At 36.9% G+C, this 25,025-nt stretch overlaps 1 protein-coding gene and 1 non-coding gene across 5 annotated transcripts in view; both read right to left on the reverse strand.

The window, feature by feature from the left end:
• The window catches only part of MASTL (microtubule associated serine/threonine kinase like), a 35,665-nt gene that overhangs the window by 5,346 nt on the left and 5,294 nt on the right, over positions 1-25,025 (reverse strand). Inside the window, exons 3-10 of one of the 4 annotated variants that reach the window (XM_019749104.3) lie at positions 15,015-15,154; positions 14,004-14,092; positions 12,680-12,786; positions 12,301-12,451; positions 7,792-7,964; positions 5,064-6,209; positions 3,911-4,049; positions 711-725 (exon numbers count right to left, since the gene is read on the reverse strand). In XM_019749104.3, the coding sequence (XP_019604663.2) occupies positions 711-725; positions 3,911-4,049; positions 5,064-6,209; positions 7,792-7,964; positions 12,301-12,451; positions 12,680-12,786; positions 14,004-14,092; positions 15,015-15,154 (1,960 nt within the window). Of the gene's footprint in view, positions 1-710; positions 726-3,910; positions 4,053-5,063; positions 6,210-7,791; positions 7,965-12,300; positions 12,452-12,679; positions 12,787-14,003; positions 14,093-15,014; positions 15,155-25,025 lie in introns of all 4 variants that reach the window. The other 3 variants (XM_019749103.3, XM_019749105.3, XM_019749106.3) reach the window with 3 other exon arrangements.
• On the reverse strand, positions 23,069-23,199 carry LOC141570286 (small nucleolar RNA SNORA38). Its single transcript, XR_012494291.1, has one exon. It is a non-coding gene; the product is annotated as a small nucleolar RNA SNORA38 (small nucleolar RNA).

Here is a 25,025-nt window from a genome sequence, read left to right on the forward strand (position 1 = left end):
GTAGACCTTTTAAGCAGCATTGAGAAACAATTATTCCAATGGATTAGATAACATAACTAAAGAATAGAAAAGTAAGGGGAAATCAGGAAAAAAACATACATTTTATTTATTTTACTTAGGTTAGAAATGAGGGCCCTTTCCCCAGCTCAGCCAAAATATACCCACGTCAAAAATGTAAGATTCCTCTACGGATATGTCATACATACCCATATGCATTGAGTCAAAGTCTAATAAGATCACATATTGCGATAAATCATAGCAATTACATCATTAGCCAGAGAAATAGAACAAATTTGTTTTGTACTACTGGCTTTACAATTCAAAACCCACTTTTGCAATTTGTATGCTGATACTGTTTATACCTTTCTATTTTCTAATACTAATGTATTAAATGGTTTAGAAAATTTAAGCCTGCTAATTTTATTATTTTTATCAAGCCTCTTTCCTCTGTTGCAATAAAAAGGCTGTGTATCTTCAATCTCGCTACCTTTAAAAGTTATAAAAAATGCCGCATGCCTACATTTGTTTTCACAGAGAAGATCAATCTCTCTGGATATCTTCCTGCTCAAATGACGGAAGACAGTTCGTTTTTGTATTTTATAAATGAGCTGAAAGGGAAAAAAATGTTTGTATGCAATGTGATCTACTTATACTTTGACTGCTGAGTTTAATGTGCTTTGCCATATCCCTTTGCAGAGAAGTTCACTCACCCGAAGTCAGAAATCCTGCACGTAAGAAAACAGTCGTTAGGCACGTTGGATTAAAATTATGAGTTTATTCTTATATCATTCATTGAACTAGAAACCAGGTATTGAGATGGATATAAGGGATACAAAGATGAATAAGACCAAGTTTTTCCCAAGGAGAAAACAGCCTGGGATAGACAATATAGACAATTTAACACAAATGTTAAGAGAGATGAAACAAAAATATGCACAAGAAGCAATGGGAAAGCAGGCCAGAGTTCTAAGTCTGCTTGGCGAAGGGGGGAGGCCAAGGAGGAATCAGAGGAGTCTAGCTGTGCGTCAGCACAATGTTGGGAAAAAGAGGTACATACGAGAAACAGAGGAGCGGAAGCACTGCCCCTGGAGCCTGGGATCTAGGGGAAGACGGAGACAACAGGGAATTGCTGGGTTTTGTGTGTTTTTTAATTGCTTTATACTGTTTGTTATGTTAAAAACATTACATCACATTACTTTTATAGAAAATACACATTTTAAAATATATCACTAGATAGCTGAGGTAACTGGATGGATGTGCCACTGAAACAGTGGCAAGTATAAAGCACATCTTTACATTTCATCCTGTATCCTAAGTTACAGAAAATGTAAATTGTAATATAGGAAATGGACTAGCAAATCTGTGACTTAGCAAAACAGGAGCACTGCACAAAAATCAGTGAAGTACCCAGAGGAACTTAATGGCTTTGGCTAATAAGAAAGGGGAGTATTAAATGTGTCCACTTTCACCACTGCAGGGATTATTCACAATGGGTACTAAGTGCTGCCCAGGAATACTCCTGGAGCGCAAGCTAGAAGGAAGCTTCTGACACCAGTCTTAAGAAACTTTCGTAAGCTTTTGTACTGGAGACAAATATAACTAATTATAACATAGAGACAATGACGTCAGTTTTAAACAGTTTCTAATTAAGTGAGATAACAGTGAATAAGTAATTGTCCAGAACTGATCAAGGGAACTGATGATGAGAACAAATTTAGCACGAAGTAGATTGGGGCCTGGCTTTTCTAAACTATGGTAAAATACTTGTGCAAAATAAGGAAAACTTGAAAAAAAGTGTCTAAGAAGTAGAATAGGAATAGAAGGCCTATAAAGAGATTCTCTGAGAGACGTGGCCTCTCTGAGCGCTTGGAGCCTCAACTGCCATGATCAGTAATCCGATATTAAGGAGCCACCACAGTTTTTCACAGAGGGAAGTAGCATGAGCCACATTATATTTTAAGAGGAAAATCCGGTGGCAATGATTATAGACAACAGAATGAAGCTGAGGAGACCAGAAAGAACGCTATTCAATTAATGAAAGGGAAAGATGAGGCGAAGATCATGGCAGAGATGCAAAGGTGAGGAGAAATAACGCAGAGATATAACCAACCAGATTTAAATGCCTGAATGTAGGGATAGTATGTCACCACAAATATGGCGAAACTGAGACAGGGAACAGAGGAAGTGCAAGTGGGGTAACAAGTCCAGTTTTGACAGGCAGCATCTGAAAGACCAGTAGGTACTGAGAAGATACTTTGGCCACGTGTCCGCTACCTAGTAAGAGTAAGGATTAGCGACAGCTATTTGGGAAACAGTAACATAGAGGGGGCAACTGAAGTCATGGGAGTGAGGAGATTAACAGAGCATGTGCAGGGAAAAAGGGTAAAGGGCAGAATCTTTTTTTTTTTTTAATTTTATTTGTTTTAAGTGGTTTTTCCAGGAACCATCAGCTCCAAGTCAAGTAGCTGTTTCAATCTAGTTGTGGAAGGTGCAGCTCACAGTGGCCCACACGGGGATTGAACCGTCAACGTTGTTGTTAAGAGCATCGAGCTCTAACCAATTGAGCTAACCGGCCGCCCCCAAAGGTCAGAATCTTGAAGCACTTCCACATTTACAAGAGATGAAGAAAAAAAACCCTGAGGGGTAGAAATAGAAGTGAGAGGAATGAGATTGAGAAGAGGCTGGTAGAGTTGACAATAATGACGTCATTGGTGACTATCCATGAAAGTTTCAGTTCAAGAGTAGGGATAACAATCGTAATGCCAAAGCAAAACTAACCAGGCAAAGAAAAGAGGCAACCTTTGAAAAGTTAGGTGGTGAGGGGAAGAAAAGCATAGAAAATTATTTTCAGACTAAGGAAAAAAAGCCAACAAAGAAATAAAAAAAGAAGGTGTGGGAGTGGGGCAGGAAAGATGAGACAAATGATCACCAAAGAAGCCCAAAAAAAGGGGAGTAATTAACATCAAGATGTAAAAGGGGTTCTTGTCACAGGTTGAATTATGTCCTCTAGAAAAGAGCTAGGTTGACGTCCTAATCCTGAGGTCCTCTGAATGTGACATTTGGAAACAGGGTCCTTGCAGAGGTAATTAGTTAAGATGCAGTCACATGGGAGCAGGGTGGGCCCCTGATCCGGTATGGCTGGTGTCCTTATAAGAACACAGCCATGTGACCATAGAGACACAGGGAGGACACCATATGAAGCGGAAAGACTAGAGTGATGCACCTACAAGCCAAGGAATTACAAAGATTGCCAGCAAACCACCAGAAGCTAAGAAGAGGCAAGAAGGATTTCCCTACAGGTTTCAGAGGGAACGTGGGCCTATCACCTCGATTTTAGATGTCTAGCCTCCAGAACTGTCAGGCCATAAATTTCTGTTTTGAACCACCCAGTTTGTGGTACTCTGTTACAGTGGCCCCAGAAAAAGAATAGTTTATTTCAGAATGTAAGAAGGGAGAATTCTTCAGAGAGTGAAAGGGAAAAAAAGATAAGTGAAAATATCCTTTTATTCCTATGTTGCATTTTGAAGGATGGCTCATTTCTGGCTTGCCCCTTCTGGTGAGGGTATGCTCTAAACAGGTTTCTGCAGACTGAACAGAAATGTAGGCCCAACTTTGTATTTCTGAGCCCAAACCAGAATGGACTTGTGGAGACATTTAGAGCAAAGATAACCAGGGGGTCGGAGGTGGGGATTCTCTTGATCACTACAACTGAACCATAAGCAAAGAACAAAAGGCTGCATGTCTTCTTTTCCTATAATAAAAGTCATATATATGAGGAAAGAGCATTGCATAAGTTCGTTTTCTTTTACTTTAGGTCGTCCAAGTACCAAAGAAATTTAAAACAATTTTGCCTGAAAAGAAAATATAGTGATAGATAACACTTCAAAAACTCAAGACAGATATGCCTTACCATGGGCCCTGCCTAATAAGAGCTCAGGTGCGAGGTAGTCTGGGGTTCCCAGAATTCGCCCTCCATCCACTGGGGCTGCCCCTCTTCTCACACTCTTTGGAGTTCGATATGGAGTTCCTGACTTGACCTGATTTGGGGTCTGCTGAATTAAAAAGAGTTTAAGAGACAATAAATATCTTAATTCCTTTTACAGTGAACAGAAATGCCAAAACAAAAAGCTAGGCTTTTGATCAGTTTTGAAAATGGACACATAACTGATTATACTTATGAAAAGTACTGATATAGCTAATGAAATGCAACAGCTTAGGTAACACTAATTATTTCAATAATATCTGGATATGCAAGAAACAATGAAAAAATCCACAAGAAAAATTTTTTGATAGCATGGATTAATACTAGCATAAGAACATTCACTGAGGAAGGCGTTGGCTGAGAAATGATTGAATTATTGGGATAATATATAAGATAGAAGTAAATGTCAATAATCTTGTGCTAATTGGCATTTAAAATTTTCAGCTATTTTGTCATCTCACAAGGACTCTAGGAGACCAGCAGGACAGGTATCATTGTATTTTACAGACAGATGGGAAAGCGAGGTAAGAAACCTCTAAGTTACTCAGTAAATTCTGAATAGAAAACCCAAATCTTATAACTAAATTTGGGGTTTACATTTTTTATGTTATGATGTCTCCTCAAAGGAAGAAAAAAAAAGATAAAGGGTTGGAAAATGAAAACAAAATAAGATTTGACATAATACATTTTAAAACTTTTTTCAATACAGAAAAGAGATCATTTAAATATATCCTAAAAAGATAATACAGTGGACTTTAATTTTATAACTCAGAGTTTCTGGGATCAAGTGAAAATATGTGATGATAAATATGTGAAAGTATTTTCACATGTGAAGGAGGCACTGTAGTTACAAATGGAGGAAGCACTGTAGTTATAAATGAAGGAGGCATTGTAGTTTAGAATAATAAACAATACTACCAGCTTTACCAACATTAAAACTTCCAACAATCCATAGATTCCCACAAGTAAAGCAAAACTATATTCTTAATATCATATAGTCTAGCCGAGAAGCAAGAGTTTGACCTTCACAGTTTATTTTTCTAAAATCCAAAGAACAAAGTGGTAGAAAGTTATCACATACCTGACATGGCATATAGGGTCTTCCTTTTTGAGCAGGGGTTATGGCCATGGGATATGAACCACTATAAGCACACGAAATATCCATTGCATCTAAATTAATACTCATTTTGGATGGTTCTGAGTTATTAGATACATTAATATGACTGTTAAAACTTCGAAAAGCTACAGCATTTCTTTTAGAGAAGGTGAATGTTTTCAACACCTCCGAAGAAGAAGGAGCTAACATTTTTTGCTGACTGCCTTGGACAGCAGTATTCTCATCCCCCTTTGGCAAAGTATTTTCTTGGCAGCTGGGTGATGCAGTAAGTAGGTCTTCAACATTTGATTCCTCAAAAGAAGATTCTTTGACGCTTTTATCTGGATCTAACAACGGCCTTTCTAATGGACTTTCCATTATAGAAATTCCAGGAAAAGATGAATCAGAGTCCATATAAATACTTTTGCAAGCTCTATCATCATCAGAACAAAGAAAACTAGAACTTGAGTTGTCCTTATTATTCTTCTCACAATCTTCATCCAATTCACACATAAGGTTTTTAGCAATCATTGGAATCGGTGATTTTTCTGGTGTTTGTTGTTTATCAATAAAAGAAGTGACCATGTTCTCCTTATTAGCACAGTCATTTTGCTGACTTCTATGTACCGAAAGCTTAAGGTCCTGGACTTCAGTCGTTAAGCCTGTACTTTGATTTGTATAACAACCTCTCATTTTGTTGCTATGCTTATATTCTATGCAACTTTTTTTATTCTGTATAATTTCCTGACAAGGACTGGAATCAACTAACTCAAAATTTCTCTTACTACTTCTTTTCCCAAGGTGATCTTGAATCATACCGCCAGAATCCAAAGGCCACTGAGTTGACTGATGGAAACCAGACTGTCTTGTGTCAGTGGCCATATTAATATTATTTATATCCAGTTCTCTAGCTTGCCAAGAAACTTCTCCAGAGAAGCATTCTTTAGCAAAGTTTACACAAGAGCTTCCAGTGGCACTAATGGCACTGCTGTTCTGAATGGGAGAAAGGGCTAACTCGAGATCCTTTTCACTGAAACTTTTGGTTTCGATGGCATTTGCAGATTTTGTGCATGAAAGCTTTTCTATTATATTCCAACTCATCACTGTAGTGCCCGATGCATCGTCACTTTCCTAGGAGTGGGGAGAAACCTTTTTTTAGTTGTATAGAACTAAGATTCTTTAAACTCAAACCTCTGTTCACTTCGGTAGAATAAATGAATGACCTCAATAAGCTATTATGCTACTTATTCCCACTTTCCAATGGAACAAAACAATGACAACAGAGAATTAAAAAGCATTGTAAACAATTATAGTATACATTTATACACATTATTTTGAGTGAAACACTGCTCTAAAATGTGAATCAATTATTCTATAATACTTATTTGATACTGTATTCCATGTTATTTAAATAGAACTAATTTACAGGCAACATATTTAGGCAAATTTGGACTTACGGCTACATTATGTACATATCTGTTTTGCAAGAGGAGTATGGACGACTCTGTTTTGAATTGCAAAATGCACGGGGCTTGATATAAATATAGTTAATGGAAAATTACAGACCAAAAATATTATTAATGTTACGTAACATGTATCACTTCATACAAGTATAATAAAACCAAGCTGAAAGGATGAAGCTAAATTAGTGGTAATTTATAATTAAAAACCCAAAATAACAGGAGTGAAAAATCCATTGTCAAGTTGCATTGATGATACATTGATAACAAAATGCTTTTTTGAAAACTGAATTCAAATTCTCTGCAGGTGCTGTTGGGTTATCAGAGCTTTGTACATAATATCACAAACTGCTGCGTGGTAATCAGGATTTTTACAAGATTACTAAATTAGAAGGAATCTTCAGTAACTCTAATAGTGCCTATTATTGACATGTGAAAATCGAACTCTATTAACTTACATAGTAATAACAAGGAGTACTTAGTCACGAACCAAAGGAAATTCCTGAATTACAATTCATTGACGTTCAAGCACAGAAAATGATGCATTTGGGGATTACCATAGGGTTTATCAGGGGTCCCCTTCCCCTCCTCTGATCATAACTTAAGAAGCACTACTATAATCCAATCACTGCATTCCACAGGGATGCAGAAGTGGGAGGAAGAAAGTAAAGCTGTGTACAGCTGTAACAGTATAGAATATGCTTTCTTCAATAGGAAAGAAATGAAATAATAGTACTAGGAATGCAAATATGGGTAATGCTGTAGCATATACACATTACCTATAGCGCAGCCTATAAGGAGAGAAGGAATAAAAATCGAGAAACCGTCTTAACTAAGAAATAATTTGACTTTCTTCCTAAAATGCCAATATCCAACAATGAATAAAATCATATGACTGAGAATAAGGAGCAAATGAAAGGCTTATTCTTTGTTTATTACCATTATTCTAATCTAACATTATTTTATTGGCATTTTATGAAGGAAACTTTATTATAATTTAAATTTTTAGTTCCTCTTAGCATTAATATTAGCTTAAAAGCTTTTAAAAAGGACAAAAACAAAGCAAGAATAATTTCACATTTTAATGAGAAAAGAAATATTTCAAAAAAAATTTTGACAGAATGTGCAGGAAAAATAAAGACTACCTTGCCTGCGATTCACTTCCATACAGAATTTATATGAAAAAGTAAAGTGATTTTATCGTTAGTTTCACACACACAATTGGTTTGGGTTAAGACAAATTTCACTCTCACCTGGTAATCCTTTTCCCATCTGGGGCTGCTGTGGCATTCGGATTCCACACTGGATACAAAGGTGTGGGACTGACTACTGGTACTTGATGTGGCCTGCCTTGTCCTAGACTGGAGTAGATTAGAAGTTAGACACTTCACTGGCATTCTGGGGTTGGAAGCAACAGTTTCAAGACCTGTAGGGAAGAGAAAATATTGAAGCTTATGTCACCTCTTTCTGAATTTCTCAGTAAGCCTGAGTCTTTACAAGATCATTAGGAAAAGTTTTAAGTACTGCATGCACATCAGAACTATTTCTGCGTAAAAATGATCCAATCCACAATGATGGCTTCCGGGGTTTTTGGCATATAAGTACTGTTCCGAAAGTTAAAAACAAAAACAAAAAACCTCTCAACATTCCTAAAGTAAAAATCAGGACAAGAGAACTAATTTATAGTTGGAGGAAATCCACCTGAATATCTATTATCCAATTTGAAACACTTCTTAATAAAGGGCTACTATTGATATGCTATATCCAGATGTGATATAAGGCTGGAATGTGACTAAATTTACCTAGTTCAATTCATATTTAATTAAAACTACACTTTTAATTTATTTAAATTTTTGACATTCAATATTAATTTCAGGTGTACAATATAGTGGTTAGACATTTACATAATTTAAGAAGTGATCCCCCTGACTAATCCAGTACCCACCTGGCACCATACATGGTTATTACCATATTATTGACTATATTCCGTGCTGTACTTTATATCCCCATGACTATTATATAACTACCAATTTGTACTTCTTAATCCCTTCACCTTTTTTACCCTGTCCCTAACCCCCTTCCATCTATCACCCCAACAAATCTAGTACCAATATGACACCATACATAGTTATTACAATATTATTGACTACATTCCTTATGCTATACCCTATATCACCATAACTACCTTGTAACAAACTAATTTGTACTTCTTAATCCCTTTCCCCTTTTCACACACCCTCCCCCCCCCCATCTGGCAACCATCAAAATGTTCTCTGTATTGGCCAGGCTGAGTGGCTCAGGTGGTTGGAGCTCCGAGCTCCTAATGCCAAAGGCTGCTGGTTCGATTCCCACTTGGGCCAGTGGGCTCTCAACCACAAAGTTGCCAGTTCGATTCCTCAAGTCCCGCAAGGGATGGTGGGCAGCGCCCCCTGCAACTAAAGATTGAACATGGCACCATGAGCTGAGCTGCCACTGAGCTCCCAGATGGCTCAGTTGGTTGGAGTGCATCCTCTCAACCACAAGGATGCCGGTTCGACTCCCACAAGGGATGGTGGGCTGTGCCCCCTGCAACTAGCAACGGCAACTAGACCTGGAGCTGAGCTGCACCCTCCACAACTAAGATTGAAAGGACAACAACTTGACTTGGAAAAAGTCCTGGAAGTACACAGTGTTCCCCAATAAAGTCCTGTTCCCCTTCCCCAATAAAATCTTTAAAAAAAAAAAAATCTCTGTATTTATGAGTGTTTCTGTTTTGTTTGTTTATTTTGTTCTTTAGATTCCACATATAAACAAAATCACATTGCATCTATCTTTCTCTGTCTGACACTCCACTCAGCACAACACCCTCCAGCTCTATCCATGCCACTGCAGATGGCGAGAACGCACTCCCTTACATGGCTAAGCAATATTCCATTGTACATACTCATACGTACAACCTCCTGATTTTTAATGGTCATATGTGGATGTGGGACCAGCCCATTCTGCATCTCCACCCCTTCTACTAGTCTCAGCGTGGCTTCTTCTGTGTGTCCTTAGTTGTAGGGCTTCAGTTCAGCTAGACATCAGGCGATTCTCAATGATTGTTCTGTACTTTAGTTGTAATTTTGATGTAGTCTTGAGAAGAGGAAAGCACAGCATTTACCTACTCCGCCATCTTTACCAGAAATGCATCGCTTTATTTTAATGTTGAAGTCCACATTCTTACAAGTGTGATTTATACACAACCCGTAAGGAATTTTCTAAATACCACTGGGTAAAACAAATAAGTAACGGTAAATTGGCTAAGAGTGAGCCAGTGAAAGAAAGCAGCACTAGCTACATGATACATATTCCTTTACCATGTAAATAATGATGCTAAAAATTATTGACCCTGAACTTAAAATTAGACACAATAGACAATCATGTTTTCACTAAGGATCACAATATGTAAAATACAAAGATTTTATACATATATCTTGTTTTCCTTTTCCCAAAATGGGTGAACATAACTTTCATCCCAAGTAAATTCTTAGTCTAATAGGTTTTTGAATTAATATATCTTAGAACTTTAAAACTGGAAGGAGAACTTCCTAGTTCATCTAAAACAACTTTCCTTTTGGTACACAAATTATCTCAGTGGAATTCCTAAAACTCGCTGGGCACTGATCTTGATATTTGACTGAACTGCTCAGATGCATTTCCCCATAATATGGGAATATGTGTCTAATCTAATGCCATGTGATACTGTATATCTGCTAATGAGCTCTTTCTGGATCACTGATATGATCAGACCCTTCCCTACTTTGGAACTTTTGATGGTTTCCCCTTTTCTACAGCTTAAATTCCAGACTCCCTATGATAACACTTGACCCTTCCCTATTTACCTGCTTAGCTTTCTTTTTCTTTTCCATTGCACAAAACATTCTCACATAATACATCTACCCTATGATCTGAAGAGGGAATATACATCCATGTGTCCAAGCCTTTGCTCACGCTAGTGCTTTATAGGAAATGTCCCTTCCCACTGTGCTTGGAGCTGTTACACTCTTGTTCCCCTTTCTGGGTCCAGCTTGGTTGTTGCTGTATCTTATTCCTGAGTTCCCCAGTTAACATTTGTCACTTTCTGTGTTACATCCAAGTATACCTCTTGTGGCATTTATTTTATAAAATTGTTATTGTTATCCCTTTATACCTGTAATCACCACAGAATTACAAGTTCTTCTCAGACAAGGACCTCTGTTACTCCTCTTCCTACCCACTCAAGTGACCAACACAGTGCCTTCACCTATCAAATTCTGTCTAAAGACTGATGAAGGGAGATGCAATTATTTTTCCTTAAGAATAAGGCTATAAAGTAACATCTGCACATTCCATACGTTAACAGTTTCTGTAATCAGAGCCATATATATATATATAAAATTCAGCCATTTTGATTTTTCAGAGTGGATTTTGATAGAAGAAACACGATTCATTGAATATGGAGGAAAGGGTAAAGGGAAAGAAAATTGTATATTCAATCAGGATTTGGCTTACCCATTCACTAGTATGCAACTAAACATTTTCAAATATTAGTTTTCTCATTTGTAAAGAGAAGGCATTTTATATATATACATATATACATATACATATATATGTATACACACACGAGGGGGTTGGACAATTAAGTTCGTGAACTTGTTGCAACGACGTTGCTAACCTTTTTTTTATATCAAAGGAATTATTCATTATGAATTTGTACTAACTGGACAAACAGTTAACCAAGTTGACTATTTGGAAGTGCTGAAAAGGCTGCATGAAAAAGTTAAACGACCTAAATTTTTTGCCAACAATTCATGGCTCTTGCATCACAATGCACCAGCTCACATGGCACTGTCTGTGAGGGAGTTTTAGCCAGTAAACAAATAACTGTATTGGAACACCTTCCTTACTCACCTGACCTGGCCCCCAATGACTTCTTTCTTTACCCAAAGATAAAGGAAATATTGAAAGGAAGATATTTTGATGACATTCAGGACATAAAGGGTAATACAATGACAGCTCTGATGGCCATTCCAGAAAGAGTTCCAAAATTGCTTTGAAGGGCGGGCGAGGTGCTGGTGTTGGTACATAGCTTCCCAAGGGGAGTACTTCAAAGGTGACCATAGTGATATTCAGCAATGAGGTATGTAACACTTTTCCTAGGATGAGTTTGCGAACTTAATTGTCTAACCTCATATGTAATGTCTAGACATGTACAGATATGTTGAGAACCAAATTTGAAGTGAGGTAACATCTATGAGAACAACTAACACTAATCACCACTTCAAAGCATCATTAGTCACATTCCCAAGATGAAGAACATGAGTGCCGAAAACTAAATTGTCCATGGTTGCTAAGTTATAAAGGGTGAAGTTAAGTGCCATACAAACGCCCGGCTCTCCTCTTCTACCACTTGACTTTTTTGTCTTTTATTGTGAGCTAGTTTATATCTTTACTTTGACTATTTTAGTTCAAAATCTTTTGGAAATAATTTTACAGGTACTACAGTTACTACATCTTCTCTATATAAGATTTCCACAGATCCAGCATAGTGATATCTACCCAATGATCATCCTAATAATATAGCTAATTGAAGAAGATCTCATTCGTTATTTTGTTCTGTAAACATAAAGATCTGCAACAACCCCTGTCAGAAATGGTGTCTACATAATGAAATATAGGAAAGCCACAGACTGTTCAAATATTTCCATTTTGAAATTATTACAATGATGGTAGAAATAAACTACCTTTTCTTTTATACTCACATGATTGTAGTAGTTTGCTAGAATAAGGAGTAGCATCTTTCTGATCTATAGACATAGAACAAGTTAGTCCTTGAGAAAGCTGTGATGTTTCTGATACATGGGTTAAAAGAGTATTTGCAGAGTCTTGATTTTTTTCTGCAACTGATGGATGCTATTAAAAAGAGAAAAACAGATACAAATGCTGACATTTAACTTCACAAAAACACCACCTAACTGTGTAAATGGTTATACCACCTAAGTAGAGCAACTATTGAAGTAACTCAACATGCTTGATATTTAAATTCATTTTGATCATTTATTAAAAAAAAAAAAATTTAAAAATTTAAATGGTAATCATGAAAGGGCATGTTATGAGAGTTTTTTCTTATCAAGTACTTACAAATCCCAAAGAACTGATGAGAGATAATACTTGTCCTGGGGTTCTTGAATAATCTTGTCTAGGTTTAGCCATTGAAGGTGTTGTAAGGATATCCATCATATTGATATCTATGTACGGAATGAAAAGTATATGACATTCTCTAATCATCTGTTCTGAACTTTGCTCCTCCTTCCACATTATTAAATTACCTACAAATTGGCTTGTGCAACACAAATATACCCAGGAAAGCCAGATGCCATAGAGTAAACATATCAAACTAAGCAACTGATTGAAATCATTAAAGTCTGATAAAACAGAGTCCTGCTCTGGAACGAATAGAACACAGTGTAATGACCCAAAGTCTTAGCTTCTTTAGGGAGCACAGTCCCTAAACAAGAGTGTTATCTAACTGGCAACAAAATAATTCTTGGTAAATCAAATATTAGAAAATGAGGTAGTGAGAAAAACTCAGAAAGGAATCACGATAGTAGATAGTAGAAATATAAATTAAATTTCAATATCAGAATCTATGTAAGGAATTAATACAAATTATGAACACTTCATGTTAACTGACATGTGCAAGTGTAGGTCAAGCTAGAAACTGGCACAGATTTTTCTCAGGTTTCAGTATATAACACTGTAAATAATTCAACATTCACACATAATATTGTGCTATTTTCTTCAGAGATCAAAACTGGTAAGAGAAGTAATACTCTGTGATACAAGATTTTTTAAAAGATAAACTGAAGGTTTGAACTTAACAAATTTCATTTCTACATTATATTGATGAACCAATAAGTTACTTTTTGCTAGCTTAATTGTGTAAAATGATTCATTCATTTTTTAAATTAGCATCTATTTCACCGCTACTATTGAATTTAACATACTCCTGTGTCTGTGTGAACTGTGTGTGCATTTTCTCTGCTCCTTGTTTACCAAGGTTTTGGCGGTGGTCATGTATATTTGAGTAAGTTCTTTAGGTATTAATTGTTTATAATTAATTTAGTCATTTTTAGTTTGTAGTTATTTTAGTCATTTACTGATGTTTTCTTGGTCAGACACAATTTCAGTAGGGATAAAAAGTCAAAAGAACAGAAATTGTAAGATCATCTTTGCAGAGCCAAAGATCTTCAAGGAACTTTGAGGATTTAAAAATAATTATACCCATTTTACATCTTTAATCAAACGAAAAGATACAATTACACCTTTCTGGTCTATTTTGGAACAAATAATCACCTAATTTTATTCCATATAAACTAACAAAGAAAACAGTATAGGTTAATAAAATGTAGTGTCTAAAATTTGTTGGATTTTTAGAAAGGTACTTACTTGTTATTTTTCTTACCTCTATTCAAAGTAACCTTGGAAAGGCCAAAATCTGTTAGTTTAATATGACCTTCATTAGAAATAAGCATATTGTCTGGTTTCAAATCCCTGCACATACAAAAGAAAAATAGCAGATAACTAATAAAGAGCTAGTGTTGCTGTTAGAATTACCTGGTGGAAAACAGAGAAAGTTACAGAAGAATCAAACCCTATTTATTTTCTCTAAAATAAGGCCCTCATTGGTGGCTTTGAAATTGCAAAAAACAACTCTAAAAAGCAAACCATCTTTTGTATATCTGAATCTACAGGAAAGTTAACTGATTTAATGATTATCTTTCACATTATTCATTAGATATTCCATTAAAAGAAACAAACCTTGTTAGCTAAAACAAACCTCAAGCCAGGTAAAAATCCTATTGGCTTCTTTCAAGGAGGTTAAGATTAAACCTTCATAGAGCAGAGCCACTTAACCTGACTCTCTTTGTACAGAGCAAAACATTGTAAATCAGCTGGGATTACAAAATACAGCACTTGTGTATGATGGTAAAGGAGTGGAAAAAGGATTCAGTATTCTTCACAATAAAATGGTGTATACTCATGATCAAAGCAACATACTGTGTTTCCCCAAAAATAAGACCTAGCCAGACCATCAGCTCTATCTTGTCTTTTGGAGCAAAAATTAATATAAGACCAGGTATTATATTATTTTACGTTATATTATATTATATTATATTATACTGTGTCTTTATAATATATTATACTATAATATAATTCTGGGTCTTACATTAATTTTTGCTCCAAAAGATGCATTAGAGCTGATGGTCTGGCAATGTCTTATTTTAGGGGAAACATGGTATTAAAACAACACAAAGATACGAAAATTAAAGTTGATGGAATTTATAAATTCACACAAGTCAGTACTAAACTTTAGATAACCTGGATAGATGGGCAAGGGGTTATACAAATATTTAATACATAATTTGATGATCTGTGTTTTCAAGTAATAGTCTGGAGAAAAGTCAGTCTTTACCTGTGGATAATTCCATGTCTATGAAGGTAGTCTAGAGCCAATGCTACTTCAGAAATGTATTTCACAGCCATCTCTTCATCAAAATAACCATATATATGTAGGAGAGACTTGACATCTCCACCAATGAGATATTCCATTACCTATCAAAAAGGAACATAAACATTTTAAAATAAAAACAATATGATTTCATTAAAATATATATATTTTGAGCATCACAGCTGTATATATTTTAGCATGGTTCTGTACAAAACACATTTTCTTGGTACCACTCAGTACCCATCAATACCAGGTTTAGTCATGTTGCCATACAGATTTTTCAATATGAATTAAACTTTCATCTGAACAAAAATTCAGACTTACAGAAAAGGTGTAAGAAAAACAGAATGATTTCCCATATACTCTTCATCTATATTCACTCATTGTTAGCACTTTGTTACATTTGCTTTCTTCCTTTCCACATATAAAACATTTATGTTAATCATTAACATAAATATTAATATCTCCTATGCATGCATTTTTGTTCAGACTAAACAGTTTAATTTTTTAAAAAATTATATGGCAACATTAGCAACTGGTATCAATGTATAACTTTTAATTTTTCTGCTGAAGAATTCAAGAATAAAGTTGATGAGATCATAACCCATCACCACTCAATTCTTCATCATGTATCACCCAAGAAGGACGTTCTCACATAACTATGGCATGACATAATTCAGGGAATTTAACACTAACATCATACGATTCTCTAATGTATAGTCCATCTTCAAATTTCTCTCATTATCTCAATATTGTCCCTGGTACCATCTCTCCTCATCTCCCACGCTCAAGCCAGGATCTCGCCCAGGATTGAATTGTCATGTTTCTTTAGTATCCTTTACTCTGAAAGAGTTTTTAGCATTTTTTAGGGGGGGAGTGGAGGGCAGTCTTTCATGGCATCTGATTATTTCTTCATGATTTGATTCAGGTTACGCACTTTGGGCAGGAAAACCACATTAGCAACGCCGAGGCCTCGTCAGTGACTCCCAGCACACGAGAACCTAACTGACATCAATGAGTTCCATTACTCATGATACTCACTTCCATCACTTAGGTAAAGTAGTTACTTTCACATTTCTCCATTCAAGAACTCTCCCTCCCCCACCCCGTACTTAATACACACTCTGGGGGAGATACTTTGAAACTATGTAAATAACCTGTTTCCCAACAAACTGTTTCAATCAATGATTTTAGCATCGAGTAACTACAGATGATTCCATTATTGCTACAGTCTATTATTCCTTCTACATGTACTAGTCATTAGTCTCAAAATTTTCTATAGTTTTAAGCTATAAAATACTGTCTACTAAGATCATAATAAAACAAGGCCATTTCTTTCCTCTTTAGATTAGCAGTTTCCCTGGTACGTAGAGTTTAGTCAATATTTGTTGATGCGATCAATCATTAACATTTCTTAAGCACAAAATCTGTGCTATGTACTGTGCTAATACTGGGAATATAAGCATAAGTAAAATGTAGTCACTGCATTTAAAGAGTTTATAATTCAGTAGTAGGGAAATAAACAGATACTGTAGTTAAGCTCATTATGAGAATTACTATTAGATTGGTGCAAAAGTAATCACGGTTTAAAAGGTTGAAAATAACTGCAAAAACTGCAATTACTTTTGCACCAACCTAATATGCCAAGCCCTCATTAACAATGATTATCAATCCTTTTTATTTTTGTCAACTTAAGGAAAAAAGTTGGACTTATTTAAATGTTTACTTTCTTCACTTTTAGGGAGATTTGGCATCTTTACACATTGTTTTTGGCCTTTCATATTTCTTTTGTGAACCACTTGTATTCTTTGCCCACTTTCTAGTGGGGTATTTATACTTTCGTACTGATTTGTAAACTCTGTTTACGTATGTCACGCGGGGTGGCATGCGGGGTCTCTGGTCCCGCTTCCCACATAAGAATGCAGGACATGGAGAGGCCAAAAAGGAGCATCCACGGAGCCATAGATAGGGGAGTCATACTATAGTCTCACTGGCGGCTGGGTTGGAGACACAGGAAGCAGGAGCCACACGATCCGCAATCCCCCGTCTACTTGTCTCTGCTAACCAACCAACCCCTTGCTAACTGCAATCCACCTCTCTGCAATCCGTAATCCACACTCCACCACGCCACGCCACTACACCACCCCACTGCTAGCTTAGCTGCGGCAGTCATATCAGTGGCTAATGGCTAAGCAGTAACAGCTGATGGCCAACTAGTCACAGCTGATGACCATCTACTACCTGAGCCAGCACCTTTCTATGTGAGGCCGAGAGCCTGGACACTGCTCTCTGCGACTCTGTCCCCACAACATATTAGTAAAATTAGCCCTTTGTCTGTCTTCTGGACAATAAATATTTTCTCCAAACATGTCATTTGACTGTATATGGTATTTTGTGTCACATGTTTTAAAATTTTAAGTAAGTTTTATCTTGTACTTAGTAAGTTCTGCACTATTCTATGATTATAAAAATATTCATGTCAGTTTTCTTCTAATACTTTTATGGATTCCCCTTTGAAGTAGAAATCTCTGATATGAAAGGGGAACCTAGCTTTATATCAAGTTGTCTAACCACACAAAGAATTATTTCAAGTAACGTCAAAAAACAGAACGTGACAGTACCTCCCAAGGACAAAAAGAACTGCAAAAAAATCCTAAATTGAATCCAGTTGTTTTAGTGCTAGTAAAACAATACTGGGATTGTTATTTTGAAGATATTAGACATACACATATTGGAAGTAAAAGCAAAGAAGTGAGTCTGTTAATGTGTAGGATCCCAGATTCTCAGGGTAAAAGTATATAAACACTCTCTCTAAAAATTTTTATAGTTTATATATTTTTTCAAGGATGTTAAGTAAAAATTCTATATCTTCCATTAAATTGGAAATAGCTGTATATATTTTTCTGTTTCTCTAAAACTATGTGTTTCCTCGTCTGTCCACACAAAAGGCCTAAAAGGAATGACAACCTAGTGACAATGAACATTACTGCTTACTACCACCTACATTGTGGTCTCTAAACACTATTTCCCAATAAAAGGAGCTAGACTTCCTCCCTCAGGTCTAGTATAGGACACTTACAAAAGGAGCCTTAAGCACCTTGTCATACCAGAAAGCAAGAATGCTATCAGGATACTAGGATAGTACAAACAGGCAAATTAACCAAAGGGGTTTCTGCTCACTAAAGATGGGACAATTAGAACATAGAAAATAATGACTATAGTGGACTAAAACACATAAAATCTATAAAATTCCATGAATTCATAATGATACTTAAAAAATAAAAATAAACCTATAAACATTTGGAGATTGCTCCTCTGAAAACGGGTGATGAAAGGAAAAGAATCAAGCATTTATTCTGTCTTCCTCATACAAGCTGTTTTCCAGAGTAATGAATTAGATGATAAGGGAAAATTCTTTATAGAGGAATTCCAGCTAATAAAAGCTAAATATTAAAAATGTAAAAATTATCATTTTGCAAGCCTTAATAATGAATCCAGGCAATGAATCAAAGGACGCCAAAACCATTACATGAAAGGTTGATTGGGTTCGTTATAATGATCTTTTGATTTCTGTGTATGTCTGAATGTTTCCATAATAAACGTTTTCATTTTTATGTTCCATATACCTAGTGTAGTACCTGGCATATACGTAGTAGTCAACTATTGTGTATTATTGTGGCTAAGTTCAGTCAGACCTTATCTCTTTGCCAAGTTCAGTCAGACCTTATCTCTTTGCCTCAGAGTAACTTCCCGTTTCTAGGAAACTTTTGTTTTGCCTAAACCAGGACCTCTCACACTTTAATGTGCCTGGGGATCTTGTTAAAAATTCAGATTCTGATTCAGTAGATTTGGAGCAGGGCTTGAGATTCTGCATTTCTAATAAGTTCCCAGATGATGCTGATATTGTTTGTCTATGGAGCACATTTTGAGTATCAAAGATCTAAACCAGTGATGAAGTTAGTAGACAAGATATGGTCCTTTATCTAATTCCAGGAATAGGAAAGAAAAAATATAGCTGTTTACTTATTCCACCAATTCTAGGACATAGCATTGAGAAAAAAAAAGTCTACCAAGTTTAGCAAGATGACCAAGCCCTTCAACCAACATTGTTACACTAGGGTTGTGGAAACCCCCGGCTGCCACATGGCTAAGTCACGACTGATGCCACAGCCAGTCAGGGCATTGGGGAAGGCACACACACCACATATGAAACAGTATGTGCTAAAGGCGTTAGAGAGCCTGAAGAAGAATTAAAAGGTCAAATTGTTCCCTACCTTCTTTGGAAATGACATACAATAATGTTTCCCTCTTTTTTCTATAAACAGCCAGATAGTAAATATTTTAGGCTTTGTTTGTTTAGGTCTATGTTGCAACATGACAGCAGCCATAGGTAATATGTAAACAAAAGAAGGTGGCTGTATTCCAATAAAACTTTACTTATTCACTGGAATATAAATTTTATATAATTTTCATGTGTCACAAAACACTATTCTTCTTTTCATTTTCTAAAATTTTAAAAATGTAAAAACTATCTGAGATAGAAAACCAGCGAGTTTGTTTATCTTGTGGATAGATTATAAACTCAATAGGGAAGTTACAGTAAGATGTGACTGTCCACCTCTTTTTCTTGATTAATCAGACCACATTTGTGATATTATCCAAGATGGCGAAGTAGATAAATGCTATGCTTGCCCTATCCCATGAACTACTATGTACATGCAATGTGGCCTCTCCCACACGCCTCCACTGTTTCTCCGAAAATAAGACCAGGTCTTATATTAATTTTTGCTCCAAAAGACACATTAGGGTGTATTTTCAGGGGATGTCTTATTTTTTCATGTACAACAATCTACATTTATTCAAATACAGTCATGTCATCTTCTGGAACATCGTCATTACATACTAAATGCGTCCGCTGGATGACGATCTTAACTGGGGCTTATTTTTGGGGAAACACGGTAGCATAGGCAGCGAACAACTGTGGATTGCTTTGTAGCTACTACCAGGTAGTCCCCAGCTGGTCACAGGCAGTGACTGACCTGGGCCTCACTGAAGCCCATCCAAAGAGGCCCACTTGGAGATTGGCTTCAGACCACAGAGGAGCACCAATTAGCCCCAAAGGTGGCAAGCCCAAAGGGAGGTCTCTACAGGCACCAGAGCCTACTGGGGCAAATCCTGCTCCATGGGGTAAGCCCTCCACAACAGCCTAAACTGTGGATGTGGCCAAACCCCACAGCCAGTCGGCTTGAGGGTCAATCCCACCACAGATGTGCCAATAGTAATCTAGGCTCAAATATAGCAGGACACACCCAACCCACACAAAGACACTCTTGGAGCACCCAGCTCAGGTGACCAGGGAGACTGACACTGGGTGCCACAGGACATCTACTACATTAGGCCACCTGGCCAAGACTCGGGGACACAGCAGATCTACCTAATATATAGTAACAAACACAGAGAGGCAGCCAACATGACAAAACAAAGAAATACATCCCAAGTGCAAGAACAGAAGAAAACTCTAGATAAAAATCAAATGAAATGGAGGCAAGTGTTCAAGATACTGGTTATAAGGATGCTCATGAAACTTAGTGAGAACTTCAACAAATAGATAGTAAACATAAAAAAGACATAGAAACCATAAAAAAGAACCAGTCAGAAGTGAAGAATACAATCACTAAAATGAAGACTGCATTAGAAGGAATCACCAGCAGACTAGATGAAGCAGAAGATCGAATCAGCAATTTAGAAGAAAGATAGCAGAAACGCCCTATCACAACAGCAAAAAGAAAAAATCATTTTAGAAAATGAGGATAGTTTAAGAAACCACTGGGACAACATCAAGCAAAACAACATTCGCATCATAGAGGTACCAGGAGAGAAACCAAGGGATTGAAAACCTATTTGAAGAAATAATGACTGAAAACTTTCCTAACCAAGTGAAGGAAATATACATAAAAGCCCAGAAAATGAACAGTCCCGAACAAGATGTACCCAAAGAGGCCCACACCAAGACACCTTAAAATTAAAATGGCAAAAGTTAAAGACAAAGAGAGCATCCTAAATGCAGCAAGAGAAAAGCAACTAGTAACTTATAAGGGAGCCCCCATAAGACTGTCAGCTGATTTCTCAACAGAAATGTTGCAGGCCAGAAGGGAATGGCAGGAAATATTCAAAGTGATGAAAAATAAGGTTTACAACTAAGATTATTCTACGGAGCAAAGCTATCATTTAAAATTGAAGGACAGATAGAGAACTTTCTAGACAAGAAAAAGCTAAAGGAGTTCATCACCACCAAACCAATATTACAAGGAATGTTAAAGGGACTTCTTTAAGATGAAAAAAAAAAAGATAAAAAATATGAATAATAAAATGCCAATAACTACATATCTATCAACAATTACTGTCAATGTAAATGGGTTAAATGTTCTAATAAAAAACATAGGGTGGCTGAATGGATAAGAAAACAAAACTCTTACATATGCTGCCTACAAGAGACTCACTTCAGATTGAAAGACACACACAGACTGAAAGTAAAGGGATGGAAAAAGTTATTTAATGGAAATGGAAATAGATAAAAAAACAAACAAACAAAAAACCTGGGATAGCAATATTTATACCTGACAAAATAGACTTTAAAACAAAGGCTATAACAAGAGACAAAGAAGGAGCCAGTACTCTCATTTCTAAGGTATTTATCAGAAGAAACCCAAAATTCTACTTTGAGGGGATGTTTGCATCCATATGTTCAGTGTGGCATTATTTAAAATAGCCAAGATGTGGAGGCAACCTGGGTATCCACCAATGGATGAATGGCTTAAGAAGAGGTGGTACATATATACAATGGAATATTGCTCGGCCAGGGAAGGGAATGGGTTCTCGCCATCTGTGGCAGCATGGATGGACCTGGAGGGTATTGTGCTGAGTGGAGTATGTCAGACAGAGAAAGTCAGAGATAATGTGATTTCTTTGCTTATATGTGGAATCTAAAGAACAAAATAAACAAACAAACAAAACAGAAACACACTCATAGATACAGAGAACATTTTGATGGTTGTCAGATGGGAGGAGGATTGAGCGGGTTAGTAAAAAAGGGGAAGGTATTAAAAAATACAAATTGGTTGTTACAAAGTAATCATGGGGATGTAGGGTACAGCACAAGTAATACAATCAATAATATTGTAATAACTATGTATGGTGTCTGATTTATCAGGGTGATAGATAGGAGGAGAGTTAGGGAACAGGGTAAAAAAAGGTGAAGGGATGAGCGGCCGGATGGCTCAGTTGGTTGGAGTGCAGGCTCTGAACAACAGGGTTGCCGGTTTGGTTCCCGCATGGGCCAGTGAGCGGTGCCCTCCACAACTAGATTGAAGACAACGAGCTGCCGCTGAACTTCCAGAGGGATGGCTGGATGGCTCAGTTGGTTAGAGCGCAAACTCTCAACAACAAGGTTGCTGGTTCAATTCCTGCATGGGATGGTGGGCTGTGCCCCCTACAACTAAAGATTGAAAACAGGGACTGGACTTGGAGCTGAGTTGCACCCTCCACAACTAGACTGAAGGACAACTACTTGGAGCTGATTGGCCCTGGAGAAACACACTGTTCCCCAATATTCCCCAATAAAATTTTAAAAAAAGGGAAGGGATTAAGAAGAGCAAATTGGCAGTTACAAACCAGCCATGGGGATTTAAAGTAAAGCATAGGTAATACAGTCTATGTATGGTAATAACTATGCACAGTGCCAGGTGGGGACTAGACTAGTCAGGGGGATCACTTCTTAAATTATACAACTATCTAACCACTCCGCTGTACACCTGAAATTAATATAAAATAATATTGAATGCTAACTGCAATTGAAAAATTCAAAAAGGGGAGTAAAAGGTTCAAAGCTCCAGGTATAAAAACAGTAACTCACGGGATGTAACATACAGCATGGAGAATATAGTCAGTAATATTGTGATAGCGTGGTACAGTGTCAGACGGTTGCTAGACTTATGGTGATCACTTTATTATTTTTTTTCCTGTATGGGATGGTTGGTCTGGAGCCTGCAAGGAGCAAGCTGGCTCCAGACTTCTCCAAGTCCACATTTCTGTGCCTCCAATTCTTACGTGTCCAAAGCCAGGGCACTATAGACACGCCTTTGTAGGAGGGGGTGACCACTTCTTTAGGTATATAAAGGTTGAACCACTATGGTGTACCCCTGAAACTGATATAATGTTGTGTTAGCTATATTTTTCAATAAAAATCTTAAAAATATACAATAAAATAAAAATGCACAAATATTCTTAGCTCACAGGCTGTACAGAAAGAGTATGTCAGGTTTGGCCCATGGGCCATAGTTTGCCAACCATTGGCTTAAAAGATGGGAAGTCATTATTCTTACAGTATTTGGTTTTCACCCTCTTACTGCTACTATTTATTATTTTTGACTGAAAAAGTGAATCATCCTAAAAAGGAAACCCCCGACTCATGCTTTCTCAGAACCTAGGGGTCTCCTGAGGGGCTATCTTTAATCTTGCTCTGAGCGTGAATTCCAATACAAATTTGTTATCTTGACTCCAAAATCTTCCCTCCCCTCCAAATATTACCAGGTCTTATCTACCACAGAGAAGGTCATCACAACTACCAGTAGGTACTGCAATTCATGCTAAGGTATTCATTGGAGTGTTGTTTAGAATAGTTAAAAGAAAACCCAAAGAGTTAAAAAAACAACAAAAAAAAAACCTTAAACCAACTCAGCAATAGGACATTTGTTAAAGAAATTATGGAATTCACATATAAATCTATCTAATTCTATGTAGTCATTAAAAAGGATGAGGTCGGGCCGGCCAGTGGCTCAGGCGGTTAGAGCTCCATGCTCCTAACTCCGAAGGCTGCCCGTTTGATTCCCACATGGGCCAGTGGGCTCTCAACCACAAGGTTGCCAGTTCAATTCCTCGAGTCCCACAAGGAATGGTGGGCAGTGCCCTCTGCAACTAAGATTGAACACGGGCACCTTGAGCTGAGCTGCCGCTGAGCTCTGGAATGGCTCAGTTGGTTGGAGCACATCCTCTCAACCACAAGGTTGACAGTTCAATTCCCTGACTCCCGCAAGGGATGGTGGGCTGTGCCCCCTGCAACTGGAAAACGACAACTGGACCTGGAGCTGAGCTGCGCCTTCCACAACTAAGACTGAAAGGACAACAACTTGAAGCTGAATGGCACCATCCACAACTAAAATGAAAAGGACAACAACTTGACTTGGAAAAAAGGCCTGGAAGTACACACTGTTCCCCAATAAAGTCCTGTTCCCCTTCCCCAATAAAATCTTAAAAAAGAAAAAAAAGAAAAAGGATGAGGTCACCACTAAGTGGAAAAAACAAGTAGAAGAATAGTATTTACAATATGATCACCTTTCATGCATTCATTAAACAACTGTGGTTTGTAAAAAACTTTTATTTTTCCTGAATTAGTCCTAACGCAAAAAAGGTGCTCAACACTGTTCTAAATAAACTTCACTTTTTAAAATTTTTTGACTTTTCCATTAAATCTTTGCAACCATATTTAACATCAGTCTAAATATACTCACAGATTCACTGACAGATTAGAAATGGATTTAACCATCAGGTACCAAAAGAGTTTTACATCAGATTCTATTTTTATAACCTATATTTATAACCTGAATTTTCAGGTTCTACAGCTTGAAGCTGTATGTCACGTTCAATCTCAGGCTTCTGATATAGTAAAAAGTTGATGTGCGGTGCAATTACAAAATATTGGACAATTAAGTTCACGAACTTTCTGCCATGTAAGTGTACGTGGAAAGTTCGTGAATTTAATTGTCCAACCTTTCATATGTTTTACAGAGTTGCAACAAAGCTTTAGCGTATCAAGGATAAACGGCTTTCACTCTTGAAGGCAATCAAATCATGAAACGAATGAATCTTCTGTTGATGAACATATAAATCCCAGGTCTAAAACCTAGTACATCCTAAAAC

Source organism: Rhinolophus sinicus, chromosome 1 (assembly GCF_057876585.1).
Source record: "Rhinolophus sinicus isolate RSI-liver-muscle chromosome 1, RSI-T2T, whole genome shotgun sequence".
NCBI classification, from domain to species: Eukaryota; Metazoa; Chordata; class Mammalia; order Chiroptera; family Rhinolophidae; genus Rhinolophus; species Rhinolophus sinicus.